Below are 16,111 nucleotides of genomic sequence, written 5' to 3'. Positions count from 1 at the left end.
TAAAATGGATAATTTGACCAAATAGAGCTCCCTCAGCTCCATGAAGCTCTAAAAGGAACCTTAGAGAATACCTAACACAGTCCTTCTCCTACCCCATTTTACAGATGAAAAAACTAAAAACCAGAATAGTTAAATGATTTAGGATTATACTGGTAGGAAATCTCAGCCGGAGGCAGCTTGATACTCTGGAAAGAACACTGCGCTTAGAATTAGAGCACTTGGGTTTAAATTCCATTTATGTTACTTACTATGAGACTTTTACTTTTTTTTTTAAAAAACTTCTCTAGACTTTGATTTCCTTATATGCAAAATAAATGGGATGAATTAATGATCTCTAAGAACCCCAGGTCCTATAATTTCTAATTCAGTACTTTTTCCTCACGACATTGCCATATGAGATGAAAAGTATTATTCTAATTTTACAGATGAGAAAACTGCAATTAAAAGATATTAGGTAAGATATGCCAGAGATCTGTGATGTTTAAAAAGTTTAAGAGACCTAATTTCTGCGTAATTTAATCATTTTATTATTTATCTTTTATTTATTTATATAATCAGTTTATTAATAAGGCTTGCATGTTTACTAATAAATAAAAAGATAACCGACACTCTTAAATGCCAAAGGTCTCTCATGGCAGTAGAATCACAGTTTATCTGTCTTTGGAAGAGCAGATGTTCCTGAGGATGGCAATCAACATTTATTGGTTAATCAGTTAATGAGAAGGTGAATATGACATTGAGATGTGGGCTATCCAGGATTACCCATGTTTTTACCAAGATTTTTCTTTACTACAATTTTTACCACTACCAATAAGGATCTTAAAGTATGTACCTTGGATCACCCAAATCTTGGTCAGAGAGACATCAATTTCCATATCACCTGTCTGACAAAAGGAAGAATCCGCATTTTCCCAGTTTGTGTTTACTCAATGAACAAGAATTCATAGCCTTTGCCCAAGATTTCCCACATTGGTTGATTCTGGCTATGGAAATAAAAAAGGGAAAAATCTTGTTCCTAATTCAATAATTAGTTATTAGTACAAAAAGAGAGAAATAATCGTTTTTCTCTGGTCACATAAGCAGCCATTGTCATTGGAATCAAAACAGTTCCATGAAGTTATCTAGCCTAATTCCACACTTTACAAACAAGTGCTTCATAAAAATTTTTTGACTTGAAAAAAATATATTAAAGATAGGGCTTAGACCTGGCTCTGAGGTCAGCTTTCTACCCATTGATTAAAATTGTTTGTTTTCCTTAAATCATATCAATGAAGTAACTGATAGGATTGGAATCCATCCAAATAAGAGATCAGTTTTGATAAGTTCCTTCCACTGAGAATGGTTTCCATAAGGGAACATGGAAACATTTCTGTTTGGTTGGATATTCACCTGATTTGGGACCAAAGGAAGAACAGAAAAGAAAAAAAGTAATGTTGATAAAGAATTATCTCCTTCTCTCTCCCCACCCTCCAGAGTACTAGGACATCATCTACTAGATGAAGTCAACATGTTTATGTTTGATTCGGTTGGGGAGTGGAAGTTTAATTTATGCCTACTTTTACTGGATGGGACTGGAAGCAGTGGCCCTTCTCAGGACCGCCTGGCAGAATAGTTTTGTTTGCTTAATCCTTTACAACCCAGAAGCCAACATCACTAATTACAGTTTGGGGCCAACTTTCCAGAAATGTTCCTTCAAGATAAGTATGATAGAGCAGGGATTCATGAGAAAGAAGAAGGGAAGTCATTGTTTGCTTATGCCTTCTGGGCCCAGTGATAGATCCACCCTCTCTGGTACTGATGATTATTGGAAGGGACCACATTCCAGATAGGGCATCAAAGTCAGAAAAATTCAAAGAATAGTAATAATTAAAAGGTTACGTGGTCTCTGACTCTGTTTACTCACTTGTAAAAGGAGGAAGTTTGACTAACTTACCTCTGAGTTCAATTTTCAGCTCTGCATCTATGACTCCAAATCTAGTCCTGGCTCTCTTTGGCAAATCAATGAAACTCAGTTTACTCATATGTAAAATGGGGATAATAATGCCATCTACTTTCCAGTTTCATTTATCTGAAAAATGAGGATTTTGAACTAAATGATTTATAAAGTCTCTTTCAATTCTCAGTCCTATGATCCTTTCAACATTGACTTGGTTATCTTCAGTCTCAGTAAAGCAGATGTCCTTGATCATAGAGCATTTATAAAGGTGATTAAGTGGGTAATATTTACTGAATAACTATTGGCACCTTTGCTTCCTGGGGTCTAAAATTGATATAGTAATGACCGTATGCAATCAGAGATCCAATCATTCCTAACTCAATTAAAAATTAAATTAATTAAATCAATTAAAAATATTCTTGCAAGGGTTAACTACAAACTAGGTACTGGAAGTGAAAGACAATTCTGAAATACTAATCAGCAAAGAACTCTTCTGACTAATTTTTTCAAACATCTAGGTCAAATAAAAGTAGAGAATCAAGAGGAGATTCTCCTGTGTGGAATCTGTAGTAATGAGATTGAATCACGTGGGACATCTAGGTGACTCAGTAGGTACAGTGCTTAGCCTGGGGCCAGGAAGACCTGAGTTCAAATTCTGTTTCAGACACTTCCTAACTGTGAGATGTTGGGCAAGTCATTTAATTTCTGTTTGCCTCAGTTTCCTCATCTCTAAAATGGGCATAATAATAATATTTCCAGAGTTATTTTGAGATAATGTTTCCAAAGGGCTTAGTAAAGTAAATAAATATTACCTATTACTATCATTGGGACTTTTCACTTTAGCACTGGGCTCTCCTACCCTTATGTAAAATGTTCTTTCCTTACTTAGAGGAGTTTACCAGTATAATCCCAAATGCTGACTTCTCTCTGTTCTTATTAGATTGGTAAAGGGGCAATGAAGAAAGAGAATGTTTTGTTCCAGGTTACACAAGCAGGGCTAGGATTTAAATCCATTTCCTTTGACTCCTATGTTCCAATGAATCATGTTTGCTCTGTGAAGAAAAATCACTGTTATTTTTCAGAAATAAATGCTTAAAAATAGTAAGATAGACTTTCATGCCACATGTCTCGTCCTTCCAAATGTACTTAGTTCACAAAGTAAAGTTGTTCAATTATTTTAATCATACTCGATTTTTTGTGACCAACTCTTCTTGGCAAATATACTGGGGTGGTTTGCCATTTTCCTTCTCCTGCTTTTTTTACATATCACGAAACTGAGGTCAACAGGGTTAAATGATTTGCCCAGTCACAGATCCAGTATATGAATTTAGATTTGAACTCAGAAAGATGGCTCTTTTTGACTCCAAGTCTGATACTCTATCCACTGTGCCACTTAGTTGCCCATAGGTAGATAGGATTCTGCTTAACAATGCCTGATAGGTATGATTTCAGGCGATCCATAATGCAATGTACTTCCTGTTTCTTGATGGAGAGTAATGGGCTACAGATGCACAATTCTCAGATATGGCCATCAGATTAATTTATTTTACTGGATATTTGTTACAAAGAAGGGCTTGGGATGGGGTAGGGTGAGGATTAGTAGTTTATTATAGATGAATCAAACAAAAAACAAAATATATATATATATTTTAAAATAACTTTTTATTGATAGAACCCATGCCAGGGTAATTTTTTACAGCATTATCCCTTGCATTCACTTCTGTTCTGATTTTTCCCCTCCCTCCCTCCACCCCCTCCCCCAGATGGCAAGCAGTCCTTTACATGTTGAATAGGTTACAGTATATCCTAGATACAATATATGTGTGCAGAACTGAACAGTTTTGTTGTTGCACAGGGAGAATTGAATTCAAAAAAAAAATTTTAGTACACAGAAGAAAAACTATATAAAATGCAATGGGTACAAATGGACATTTATCAAAATATATAGATGATAAGAAAGCTAAAAAGAGTAGTTTCAGTAATATGCCACATATCAGAATCAGGATCCCCCCAAAATTTGCTACTGTCAGAAAGAGAAGGATTTTGGGAAGTGATGGTTAGAGAGGAATACCTCTGAGGCATAAAGGACAGTCTTTACAAATGCATAGAGACAGAAGTGTATAAGGAAAAGAGAGGACTTTGTATCTACATTGTCAAGTGTAGGATGGAAAATATACAATGAAGCTAGAAAGCTAATTAGAAACAAAGTTGTAAAGGCTTTAAAAGCTATGTAGATAACTGCATATTTTATCTTAAAGATGGTAGGGAATCACTGAATTTTATTAACTATGGGTGTGACATGATCAGACCTGTATTTAAGAAAAAAATCACTTTGTCAGTTGGATAAAATGATGAACTGCTGTAGGGAAACATGAGTCATGGAGATCAATTAGGCAGCTCTTGCTTTGGTCTTAAGGAGAGATGATAAAAGCTTGCATTAAGATGATAGTTGAATAAGTACAGAGAATAGGCTGGGGGTGAGAAATGTGGAAACAGAAATAGCAAGATTTGGTGACTGATTAAATGTGAGACAAGGAAAAATGATGACCATCTAGGTGGTGCCATCATACATGGAGTGTCAGTCCTGGAATCAGAAAGATTTATCTTCCTGAGGTCAAATTTGACCTCAGACACTATTGTGTGACTCTAGATAAGTCACTTAACCCAGTTTGCCTCAATTTCCTCATATGCAAAATGAGGTAGAGAAGACAATGGAAAACCATTCCAATATCTCTATCATCCTAAAATGGCATTGCAAAGAATCAGACATGACTGAAATGACTGAGCAACAACATATACATATATGTAAATAGATATGTAGATACATAAATTAGGCTTCTACTAGAAATCCATACTTTTATTTTTCTTGGTAAAAGCCTTATTCAAAGTCACTGATGCAGAATTACACAGCAGCAGTTACCAACTCATTTCATTAGTATCTGTTGACCATGAATAATATTCCATCCATCATTCCCTTTTCCCTTCCTGATGTGTTTCTTCTCATATTTTATTTTCAGTGGCCACAAGCAGCCCTGCACCACAAGAATATGATATTGAAATTGAGATAAGTTTTGAAAATGCATCCTTCCTGGAGTCTTTCAAATCTTACTTAAAACACCTCAGTTTTCCAATTCCGGGGATAAATGCCAACCTGAGCACTGACATTTTAAGCATGAAAGTTACAACAGGTAAGTACCAAGCCATCACTGCATCCTTTGAGGAAGTATATATTAGGATACTAATTCTCAAGAGCTCTTTCGTTTGAGAAAAAAACCATTTAATAAGCAAGTTTTCCCCAGTGACTAAGAAAAGACATAGTTCACATTCTCAGAACTCAGTTCAAGTAGCATAAGACATGTTCTCAAATCAACTTTTTTTAAAAGTTCAATTCTGGTGGGGGGGAGATCTGGAAATGCAAGGGACTATGTGGGAAGAGATCCCAAAATACTACAATCCAAGGGCCATCAGTTTCTAGGGGCAGAAAACTCAGGAACCCACAAAGCTGCTTCCTGGGAATCTGTTTCAGAGTAAAAGTGAAGAAGAGGAGGGCTGGATCAGAGTCCAAAAAAACAAAGTTCAGTAGCTTTTGAGTTTTAGTAAATATTGTTTGTCCGTTGTTCTTGAGGCAGACCATTTCATCAGAGAGGTGGTGCCATAACTTACAAATTAATTGGTTTTAAATAATGGTTATGGGGAGGGGCATCATTGAGGGGAAAATTATGCAAAGTCATCAATCTCATTTTCTCCTCCAGAGAGCTAACCTTGAAATCAATAAGACAAAGATTCAAATTTTGTCCCTGACGTAGAGGCTATACAAGCCTGGAAAATTACTTTATCTCCTAAGGTTCTAGGAAGTTTTCTAAGACTCAAAGTTTCAAGGCAGATGTCAATATACATTGAGAGAAAATGTTTTTCACTAGGAGCTTTCCTAGTCTGGAAACTATATTGCTGAAGGAGGACAATTGTTATCAATATCTAGAAATTCCAAAACCCTATTTCTCCCCCTTCCCTCATCAATTATAGTACTAAATTTAAGATTGTTGTTATTCAGCCATTTCATTCATAATCCCATTTGGGATTTTCTTGGCAAAAATACTGGAGTGACCTGCCATTTCCTTCTCCAGATCATTTTGCAAATGAGGAAATTGAGACAAACAGGGTCAAGTGACTTGTCCAGGTCACACAGCTAGTGAATGTCTGAGGCCAGTTTTGAACTCATTCTAAAATATCCTAAAACCATGCTAAACCTGACCACAGACAGTTACTAGTTGTGTGACTCTGGATAAGTTATTTTACCTTGTTTGCCTTAGTTTCCTTCTCTGTGAAATAAGCTGAAAAGAGAAATGGCAAACCACTCCAATACCCCTGCAAGAAAACCCCAATGGATAGGAAGGGTCAGATGTGACTAAAATGACTCAACAACCAAAAAAAGTTTTGTTTTGTTTTGTTTTTTTAAGCACTCATCACATTTTACATGGTAGTCCCAACTTTCCCCTTCTTTGTCCTCTTTTGAATACTCAGGCTACTTTTTATTGTTCTGAGTTAGCTCCTTCAGTATAGAAGACTCCTCTTTATTACCTTAAAGCACAATACAAACAACATGGGATAGAGCATTTTCATAGATAGATGGGGAATTCTCCACCCAACTACCATTCTGTGAATTACTACATTTACACAGAGAAAGAGAAAGTGTGGGTAATGGATGGTATATACACATAAAAAGACCTAAATTTAAATTCCACACTTTCTAGCTTCTTGGCCCAGAACAAAGTACTTCAACTTTTACATGCTTCAGGCAATTCCAAAGTAATGATTGACCAAGTCAAAGATGGGTTCTGATAGCAGATAAAGTTTCAACATGTTGCTAAATTCCACATTCTTTGCATCTGCTTATATACAGTGGATACCACTACATTTCTGAACATATTTTAACCAATTAATTTTTTTCTTTTTTATTATACTATTTTCTTTTTCCAAATACATGCAAAGATAATTTTCAACATTCTCCTTTGCAAAAACTTGTATTCTTTTTTTTTTCCTTCTGTACTCTCTCTCTCCCTCATCAGACATCAAGTAATCTGACAAAGGTTAAACATATGCAATTCTACTAAACATTTCTGTGTTCTTCATGCTGTGCAAGAAAAATCAGATTAAAAGTGAAAAAAACACAAGCAAACAAAAACAATAATAAAAAAGTGAAAATACTATGCTTTGGTCTGCATTCAGTCTCCATAGTTCTCTCTCTGCATGCAGATGACACTTTCCATCACAAATCTAACCAATTACATTTTAAAAAAATATATATCTTTGCTTTTTTATTACCTTCATTTCCATTCACCCTCTTTCCCCCACCACTTCCCAAAAGAATCATTCCTTGTATTAAAGAATTAAAAAAGGAAAAATAATTCAACAAATTTTACAAACATGTTAACCAAGTCTGAAAGAATGTGCAATGTTCCACACTTATGATACCCCTATGACTGCAAAAAAGAAAAAGAGGCATTTTTTTTCCTTTGAAGCCACACTTGATACTCCTAATTATTTTTATTCAACTTTGGTTGTTTGTAACAATTTCTAATGATGAAATTTCAGGGCAGAGGAGAGGCATTTTTGAACACAGGAAGAGAGCCTAGGCATTGCCTCTCAAGTTACTTTGGACAGGCATTTCTATTCAAGTTGTATATAAAGCCAACACAGTCTATTTCCCTTCCAAAACACAGATCTGATTTTCCTGGCTTGGTTTACTCAGTGATCATGTAAAGCCTAAATACATCTTCTGCACCACAATCTGAAAGTCTAATCAAGAGCCTGGTTATTTTTTTCTCTTTCACTGAAAGTTTTAAGAAATCATTTTTTTCTGGATACCAGTCCTAGGAAAAATCTAACCAGCTTTTGTTTGCAAGGCTCCTTCAGTACTCTTCCAGTACAACCCGGTTTCAAAGAACTGGCCAAGTTTGACTTGAAATGTGCATAGCCTAAACCTATTTACACTTGCATGCAGAAAGACATTTATTGTATTAATTAGGTCAGGCAGCCGGGAGAAAGGATCACAGCATGATATTTTAGCTAATAGTATATGATGCTGTACCAGTATGTTTTTGTGGCTATAGAAAGTATAGTATTAAGACAAATTAAAAACATTTTTGGCTAAAGTCCAGTTTGGATTTCCTACAATGCTGGGGAAATTATATGTAATTAATCAATGAATCAGCAAGCATATATTAAGTACCTGCTATATTCCAGGCACTTTCCAGGTAGGTGCTGGATAGGAAGGAAAGAAGGAAGGAAGGAAGGAAGGAAGGAAGGAAGGAAGGAAGGAAGAAAAAAGAGGGAAAAAAGGAAAAAAAAGAAAAGAGAGGAGGAAGGGAGAAAGAGGAAGAGAAAGAAAGGAAAGAAATAAAGGATAAAGGAAAAGGAAGGAAGGAAGGAAGAAAAAGGAAAGAAGGATGGAAGGAAAGAAGGAAGCAAGGAAGGAAGGAAGGAAGGAAAAAAGGAAGAAAGGAAGGAAGGAAAGAAGGAATAAAGGAAGGAAGGAAGGAAGGAAGGAAGGACGGAAGGAAAAAGAAGGAAGAAAGGGAAGGAGAGAGAAAGGGAGAGAGGCAGGGAAGAAGGGAGGGAGAAAGAGATGGAGGAAGGAAAGAAAGGATGCAGGAAAGGAAGGGCAGAAGGAAGGAAAGCAGGAAGGAAGGAAAGAAGGAAGTATGTGGGACACCAACCCTTACCCAAATTAAAATAAAAAATTCTTAAGGTAAAAAGCAAAAAAAAAAAATATTACTATCTTATGAGAAAAGGCAACTCCCAACAGACAAGGTGTCAATAGAGTAGTGTAAAGCACAAACTGCAAAACACAAGATTATATAGACCCTGAACACAGAAGCGCCCCCCCCCACTTTTCTCCAATTGTCTGGGGGAGTCCAGACTCACACACTAGTAAATAACAAACTATTTTTAGTTTAGAGTTTAGTTTAGTTTAGAGTTTAGTTTTAGTTTAGAGAGATTTAGTACTTAAATGCTAATTAAGAGGTAGGGAGAAACAGGAGGGGAAATAGTCATCCAAAACAATCTGACCACCTGTAGCTTTTTAGCTATAGTTCAGCTTGTTATTGCAAAGTCTCAAGTCACAATTAGGGCATAGGTAAAAGACATCCTTCTGAGAGGTCTTCACTCAGTTTATCCCATTCATAAGGAGACAGGAGAGAGGAAGGGAGGGAGGAAGAAAGGAAGGAAGAAGGAATGAAATCCTTGTGTTCAGGGGACATATAAGATACAGTATCTATACTTTTCATAGATACCTTATTTATACTTGGGTTTGTACTTGGATAACCTATTGAAATGCTTGTGCTACTCCAAAAAAATCACAACTCCCTACCTTTTGTTTTTTGCCTGATGCCAGTATGCAGGCCCAATGGAAATGAGACTTTTTGTTCCTGTGAAAGTGGATATAAGTGGCTCCCCGAAGTGTGCCTCAGTAACCTTACTTGTCAAAGCTATCACAACTCAACCCCAGAAGACTGTAGCTGCCTCAAGGAAATGCCTGCCAAGGGACCCTATTGTCAGCAAGTCATTCTAAAAGGTTAGCAGCAACTCCATTTGTGTCTTTGCTGTTTCTTTGTTTTGCCTAACATTAGCCTGAGGAACTCTCTAGACTATTTAGCATTCTCTATTCTGGTACTGCAGACAATTCTCTTGAGATTTAAAAATGCCCCTCATTCTCACACCTTTTTCATCCCACTCCCCCCACCCCCACCCCCGTTTCTGCTTTATTCATTTTAGTGTAATTTTTATGCTATTTTATTTTTTTCTTCAATTAAAAGATATTACACTAAGGATGTCAGTCGTACTCAAGATGGACTTTCAGGATGACCTCAAGAACTCCTCCTCTGCCCTGTATAGGTCATACAAAACAGATTTGGAAAGAACGGTATGTGCCCACCATGGGAGCCTTTAAAACAGCAAATTTTCTCTCTTTGCCTCACTTTCCAATCTCAGTGAGCAGCGTTAAGGATACATTCAGTAACTTTGCCTTAAGCTGAGCCTGCCCACTCTCCGTTTGTTAAAGTCATTTTCAAATTCTTCTCAAATAGAGAGCAGGTTGAGGTTTTGCTTACACAGATTAAGGCTCAGGAGATAAGCTCCTCTAGACTGTGTAGCTATTAATAGGAATATAGACTATATGGCAGAGTCATAGGAAAAGGTGGAAGGAAAACTGATGCAGACAAAAGTTAGTGATTCTAACTTACTTCATTAAAGCTACATGCAGGTATAAAATGACAGGTTATCAAGCTGACCCCTGACACTTACTAAGCAACAATTAGCAGAGCCAGAGCTAGCAATTCTAATGCTCAGGGCCACAACTACAGAAGGTATTCCAACATCACCTTTTAAGGACAAATTTATTTGCAAATAAGATGAAAACATCAGAAAAGAGCTTGTTCCTTGGGATGGGATTCCCATAAGGCGTATGATCCCATGACACAACCATATCCTGTTCTCCCACTGCCCAACTCCAGAGAAAGACAGAGAGACAGGACAGAGAGAAAAAGAGAGAGACATAGAGACAGAGAGAGAGACAGAGAGAGAGAGAGAGAGAGAGAGAGAGAGAGAGAGAGAGAGAGAGAGAGAGAGAGAGAGAGAGAGAGAGAGAGAGAGAGAGAGAGAGAGAGAGAGATGCATACTAGAGAGATATCCAGTGAGGAAAGTACAAAATGGAAGGCAGATGGATAAGCACTTACCTGGGGATGAAGCTTCCATCTAGCAGCCTTCTAACTCAAAAAATTGTTTTTACTACATGCTAAGTAGTTACTTTGCCCTGGTAAAGAAACACAAACATTGCAAGGATGCTCTAAATTTCAATACTCTAGCAGGGGTCCTCAAACTTTTTAAATAGTTCACTGTCCCTCAGACTGTTGGAGGGCCGGACAATAGTAAAAACAAAAACTTTGTTTTGTGGGCCTTTAAATAAAGAAACTTCATAGCCCTGGGTGAGGGGGATAATCATCCTCAGCTGCCACATCTGGCCAAGGCTCTATTTTGAGGACCCCCAAGTCTAGGGCATGGTTGTATGTGGTTGTCTCACCAAAGTTGTAACTTCCTAAACCCTGAAAAGTGAATTCACAAAATCCTTTGGTTAGAACATTTCCACATCATTGATCCTAATATTACCTCATCCCGGTCCATAGTTAAGATTAGTGTCTTTGGGCATATTCACTCAAGCAAGGGGGAAAGTTACTCCATTGATAGAAAGGTTTGTCAGAGCTCAATGGGCAGACTCGGGCCTTTTCTAGGAAAATGAACTGGTATTCAGAGAAAGAGAGGCTCTCCAGAGGCATATGTAACACAAAGACTTTTCCGGCTCCTTCAGATCTTCAGACCTTCTTAATGAGATGTCAGGCAGTTGGAAACTCTTAGTTATGTCATTAAACAAAGCCTTTTAAATCTCACAGCAGGGCTATCCTCATTAAAGGGGAAATCCCCTTACTATTGACGATGAAAATCAGAGATTACTGACATTAGGCTTTAAAATTTTATGGAATTTCTCCAATTTGAAGTTGCTATATCCAAAACTATATTCCTTGTTGGGAAAAAAATGCAATCTAACTTCTCTTCTAATTTTTTTGTTTTTCAGTTCCGGGAAGGTTACAGTATTTTACCAGGCTTCAAATCAGTGGTGATTACAGGCTTCAGGTAAGCATATTATTATTCTTATTAATAAGAAGAACACTGGATTTAAACATGACACAGCAAGGATTGAATCTGAGTTCCAGAATCCTTAATTGTATGTCTCTAGACAAGGCATTTAATTATTTCAGTCTTGCTTATAAAATGGGGAGAATAACTGGAAACCATGGGACAGTGTAGAGCACACTGAATCTTTTGTTAGGAAGCTTGAAATTTGAATTCTGGCTCAAACTCTTCCTAGCTGTATAACCATAGGCAACTATTTATTCATCTGAACCTCTATTTCTATCTTACAAATATAAGATAGGTAGATTAGCTAGGTAGATACATAGATATATAGGCAGATAGATAAATAAATAAATAGGTAGATACATAGGTGATAGACAAATAGAAAGTTAAGTAGATAAGTGAACAGAAAGATAGACAAATAGAAAGGCAGCTGGATAGGAAAGTAGGTAGGTAGACTGATAGAAAGAAAGATACCTAAACAAATAGGAAGGTAGCTAGATAAATAAATAAATAAATAGGTAGGTAGGTAGGTAGGTAGGTAGTGGGTAGATGGATAAATACATAGAAAGATAGATGAAGAGGTACATAGATACATAGATATTTAGATAAATAGGTAGGTGATAAATATAAATAGACGATTAGAAAGGTAGATAAATAGGCAGATAGATGTATAGATGAAAGAAAAAGAAAGAAAGAGGGGAGGGGAAGGAAAGAGGGGGAGACAGAGAGACACACAGAAAGAGAGAGATGATTGATAGATAGACTTGGCATGAAAGGAGCTGAGGTTTAGACTCAAATAGTCACTTACTTTGTGACCTTGGGCAATTTTGTTCATTTTCCTTGGGTGTCAATTTGACATCTGTAAAATAGGGTTAATAATATTCCCAATAACCCACAGAGTTATGTGAGTCAAGTCAGGTGAGATGATATATATACAATGCTCTTGACTCTCAAGTGCTATATCATTTTCAACTATTATTATTATTTATTATTTTGATGTTTGTACAGGCCTGGGAGTATTGTTATTGACTACAATATCAACACATCAAAACCAACACCAACACAAATGAATGAAGCAAATGAACGAGTCAAGACACTGATCAATTCAACGTATAGAATGGAAGCCCTCTCCTTTGAAGAAACTCATAGTAAGAACTTCAATTCTTTACATTTTCTTGTAAACAGAATAAAATTCACTCCAAAATACAAAATTATATAGATCAAGACTTGGAGAAGTTCTCTATAGGAAGCTTCCCATTCCAAATCCAGCTCTAGCTCTGTGATCCTTGGATCCTAAAAACGATTCAAATTGAATATAATTTCATGTAGAAATATCTTCATCATCGTTCCCCTTTATATAGTAAATTTCCATTGATTTGAAAGTCAAATCACCAGTAAACTCAGATCACTGAAATTCAAATCTCTGCTCTATTGCCTTGAGAAAATCAAATGTGTGGGGTTTATTTTTTTTCAAAACTAATATAAAGAATTTATTTACAAAAGGACATTTTGTCTCCTATACTTTCCTTATCAACAGTACTATGTTGAATTAATATTCAAAATGAGGAATCCCTTCCTCATAGCACTATGAAGTCCTAAAAGCTATACTGAATCATTGGGGAAAAAAAGAGAGATTATTTTGTTTAGAAAAAATGTTTATATTAAGCATATATTTATCATATCCTTATTCTCTTCACATTGACAATCTACATATGATAACTCAATTATCTAGAGCAGCCATTCTCTCAATTATTCCTGATAGTGACTGTTTGCTAAAATCAGAATTGTACCAGTTTTCATTTTCTTGACTATAATATGATAATAACAATAATCATGAGTGGTATCCAAATATAGTCTCTTACTTAAGTAACTAAAAGTCTAATTTTAAATGTATTTTTCATTGTTGTATAAAAGAACATTTAATAATATTTGTAAAGCTATTATAGAGTGAATATTAGATCATTTTGCTGTTTTAAGATGTGCCACAACTCATCGCCAGAAGTATAAGGGTGGAGGATGATATTAAGAAGAAAAGAGATTAGATTTCTTTGGGGTGTTTCTAAAAGCAAAATGTTGAAATGTGTACACTACATACATGCACACGCCATGATACATACATGTACATATATCTAAGCACATGTGTGTCCATATATACATACACATCTATAAGTATGTCTATCTATTAACCTTGTAACAATTATAACTATCCAAAAATGAAATGGGCATACCTAATTAAGTAGGGAGCTCTTCATTGCTGAAAGTACTTGAACAGAATTTGATTGAAGTCCATCAAGAGGCATTAGAAATTCCTATATTGGCTAGGAAGTTGAAGTAAATTAATTCTAAAGTTTATCCTAACATTATTTTTTAAAATTAATTTTTAATGATTTTGTTTAGAATTTATCCTTGCAAGATGATCAGTGATGAGTAGTTTAATCTAAAGGCCTGATAATATTAGAAAAATATCCATTACCTGGCCCTTTGTCTTATACTGAATTCAAAACTCAAGAACAGAATAAAAGGCATAAAAAAAAGAAAAGCTATATAAAGGAACATTAAGTAGGAGGAAAAAAAACAGAATAAATCAATTAGTAACTGATTTTACCCGTGGAAAAACGTTGATGTATATATCTTCTTACTACTTTTAACTATATGTATTTTGATTCAAAGCTTCAATTATCGCAGATAAAATGAAGAATATATATCAAATTTGCCTCATCTTTTACATCTGCAATGTGCCAAAACATTACTAGATAGGCCTTTTAGTAGTTTTGACAGCAATGAGATCCTAGGCAGAGGCTTGCTATTATATAGATATCCACCCAGCATCCTTATTTTTCTTTGTGTTTTGATTGTGACATCTTTCTTTTGGATTTTCAGATGAAACAAAATTCTCCATTGACCCAGAAATCATATATGAAGGGGATAAAGTGATGATGAAGTGTGAAAATGAAGTGCAATCAACAAACGTAACTTGGCGCCATCTTGAAAGGGCTACAGAAATCCAGAACAGCAGTGGATTCTCAATTTACACTTATCTGAACCACCAAGTTTCAATATCAATTCTCACTATTTATAATATTTCTTTAATTGATGCTGGTATGTTTGTTTTCTTCTAGATGTATAAGTTGATTGGGGTGAGAATGTGTTATAAAAATTGATAAACAAAAACATTCTTTAAGCCATCAAAACTGAATTGAAAATTAAGGTGGAATCTGTAGAAGTCACGCAGATCTCTTGGAGACCACAAAGATTTTCTGTGGGTTAGGTTATTTTGACTTGGTTGGTTGATGGTTTGCTTATTTTTGGATAGAGCTTTAAAGTTAACTTCCAGAAATAATACTTTCATTTCATAATTTAAGATACAAAACAAAAAATTTGTAGTAAATGTTGTATGTTGTAATTCCATGATCCCATATGGTGATTAGAGCCAAGAATTATAAACTATAGCAGGGGTTCTTAATCAATTTTGTGCTTCATGGACCACTTTGGCAAGTGACTTGGCCAGGGTCACACAGACTATGTCAGTGGAATCCACCTGGCTTTAAGGATGACTCTCTGTGCTACTATGTTTAGATTCTGCCCAATATATTCTGGCAAATATGCCAAAGAAGATTTATCTGCCATGTCAGGACTCTCTTCATGTTTTCCTAACATAGGGATGAGGGCTTTGGTATCAGTGGTTCATCTGATTTCTGTCAACTCTCCCTCAATCTTACTAAATGATTGCATTATCTCCCCACCCACCCTTATTTCCTGACCCGGATTATTTATTCTTGTGATGATAACCTTTATTCCATTTCTCTGGTCTAACTCCTTATTTGTAATGGTGTGTAACTTAAGCTCATTGATCCTGAATCTGCCATGTAAATATAAAGCTTTTTCCCCAAAGTTTTCTATTTCCCCAATTTTACAACTTGTACCTATTTGCCCCCTTTACTGAACATTGATTCCTATTGCTCACTTGATTTGCTTCCTTTCCCCTACCTTTTTACTTTTGGCATTCAAAGGACCCAAATTGCCCATCTATACCATCCAAAATTTTCCCCAAACTGAGAAGCCCTTTCATTTTTGTTTCTAAAAATTCAACCAAAGATTTCAAATTATTTTAATATTTAAGTATCCACATAGTGATCACAATTACTTTAAAGGCTTTTATTCACATAATAATAACCAATAAGATAATATGTTTTGGATTTTTTCAGGTGAATATGTCTGTACTCTAACATATGACATTTTTGAATATGAGGGCCAGAAAAAAGTCAAAGTAATTTCCACAGAAATTGAAGCATCAGAAGACCTGAAAGTAATGTGTGATAATAATCCTGTATCTTTGAGTTGTTGCACAATGAAAGATTTTAATTTGAGTAATATTGAATGGAATCACAAGGGACTGATAAGCATTCCAGGTAAGTAGGAAGGGTCATTATTTTACATGGCATGACCAGTATAACTTGCAAATAGCTTGATCTGTTCTGAGACAGTACA

At 35.7% G+C, this 16,111-nt stretch overlaps 1 protein-coding gene across 2 annotated transcripts in view; it reads left to right on the top strand.

Annotated features, from left to right (window-relative positions):
• The window catches only part of ADGRF5 (adhesion G protein-coupled receptor F5), a 95,536-nt gene that overhangs the window by 40,753 nt on the left and 38,672 nt on the right, over positions 1–16,111 (top strand). For both annotated transcript variants that reach the window (XM_051997104.1, XM_051997105.1), the window contains exons 4-10: positions 4,954–5,124; positions 9,330–9,509; positions 9,751–9,857; positions 11,562–11,620; positions 12,632–12,771; positions 14,504–14,722; positions 15,829–16,032. In XM_051997104.1, the coding sequence (XP_051853064.1) occupies positions 4,954–5,124; positions 9,330–9,509; positions 9,751–9,857; positions 11,562–11,620; positions 12,632–12,771; positions 14,504–14,722; positions 15,829–16,032 (1,080 nt within the window). The remainder of the gene's footprint in view (positions 1–4,953; positions 5,125–9,329; positions 9,510–9,750; positions 9,858–11,561; positions 11,621–12,631; positions 12,772–14,503; positions 14,723–15,828; positions 16,033–16,111) is intronic.

Source organism: Antechinus flavipes, chromosome 4 (genome assembly GCF_016432865.1).
Source record: "Antechinus flavipes isolate AdamAnt ecotype Samford, QLD, Australia chromosome 4, AdamAnt_v2, whole genome shotgun sequence".
Lineage (NCBI taxonomy): Eukaryota > Metazoa > Chordata > Mammalia > Dasyuromorphia > Dasyuridae > Antechinus > Antechinus flavipes.
The sequence above is the reverse complement of the archived record's forward strand: the minus strand, read 5'-3'. Positions and strand labels throughout refer to the sequence as shown.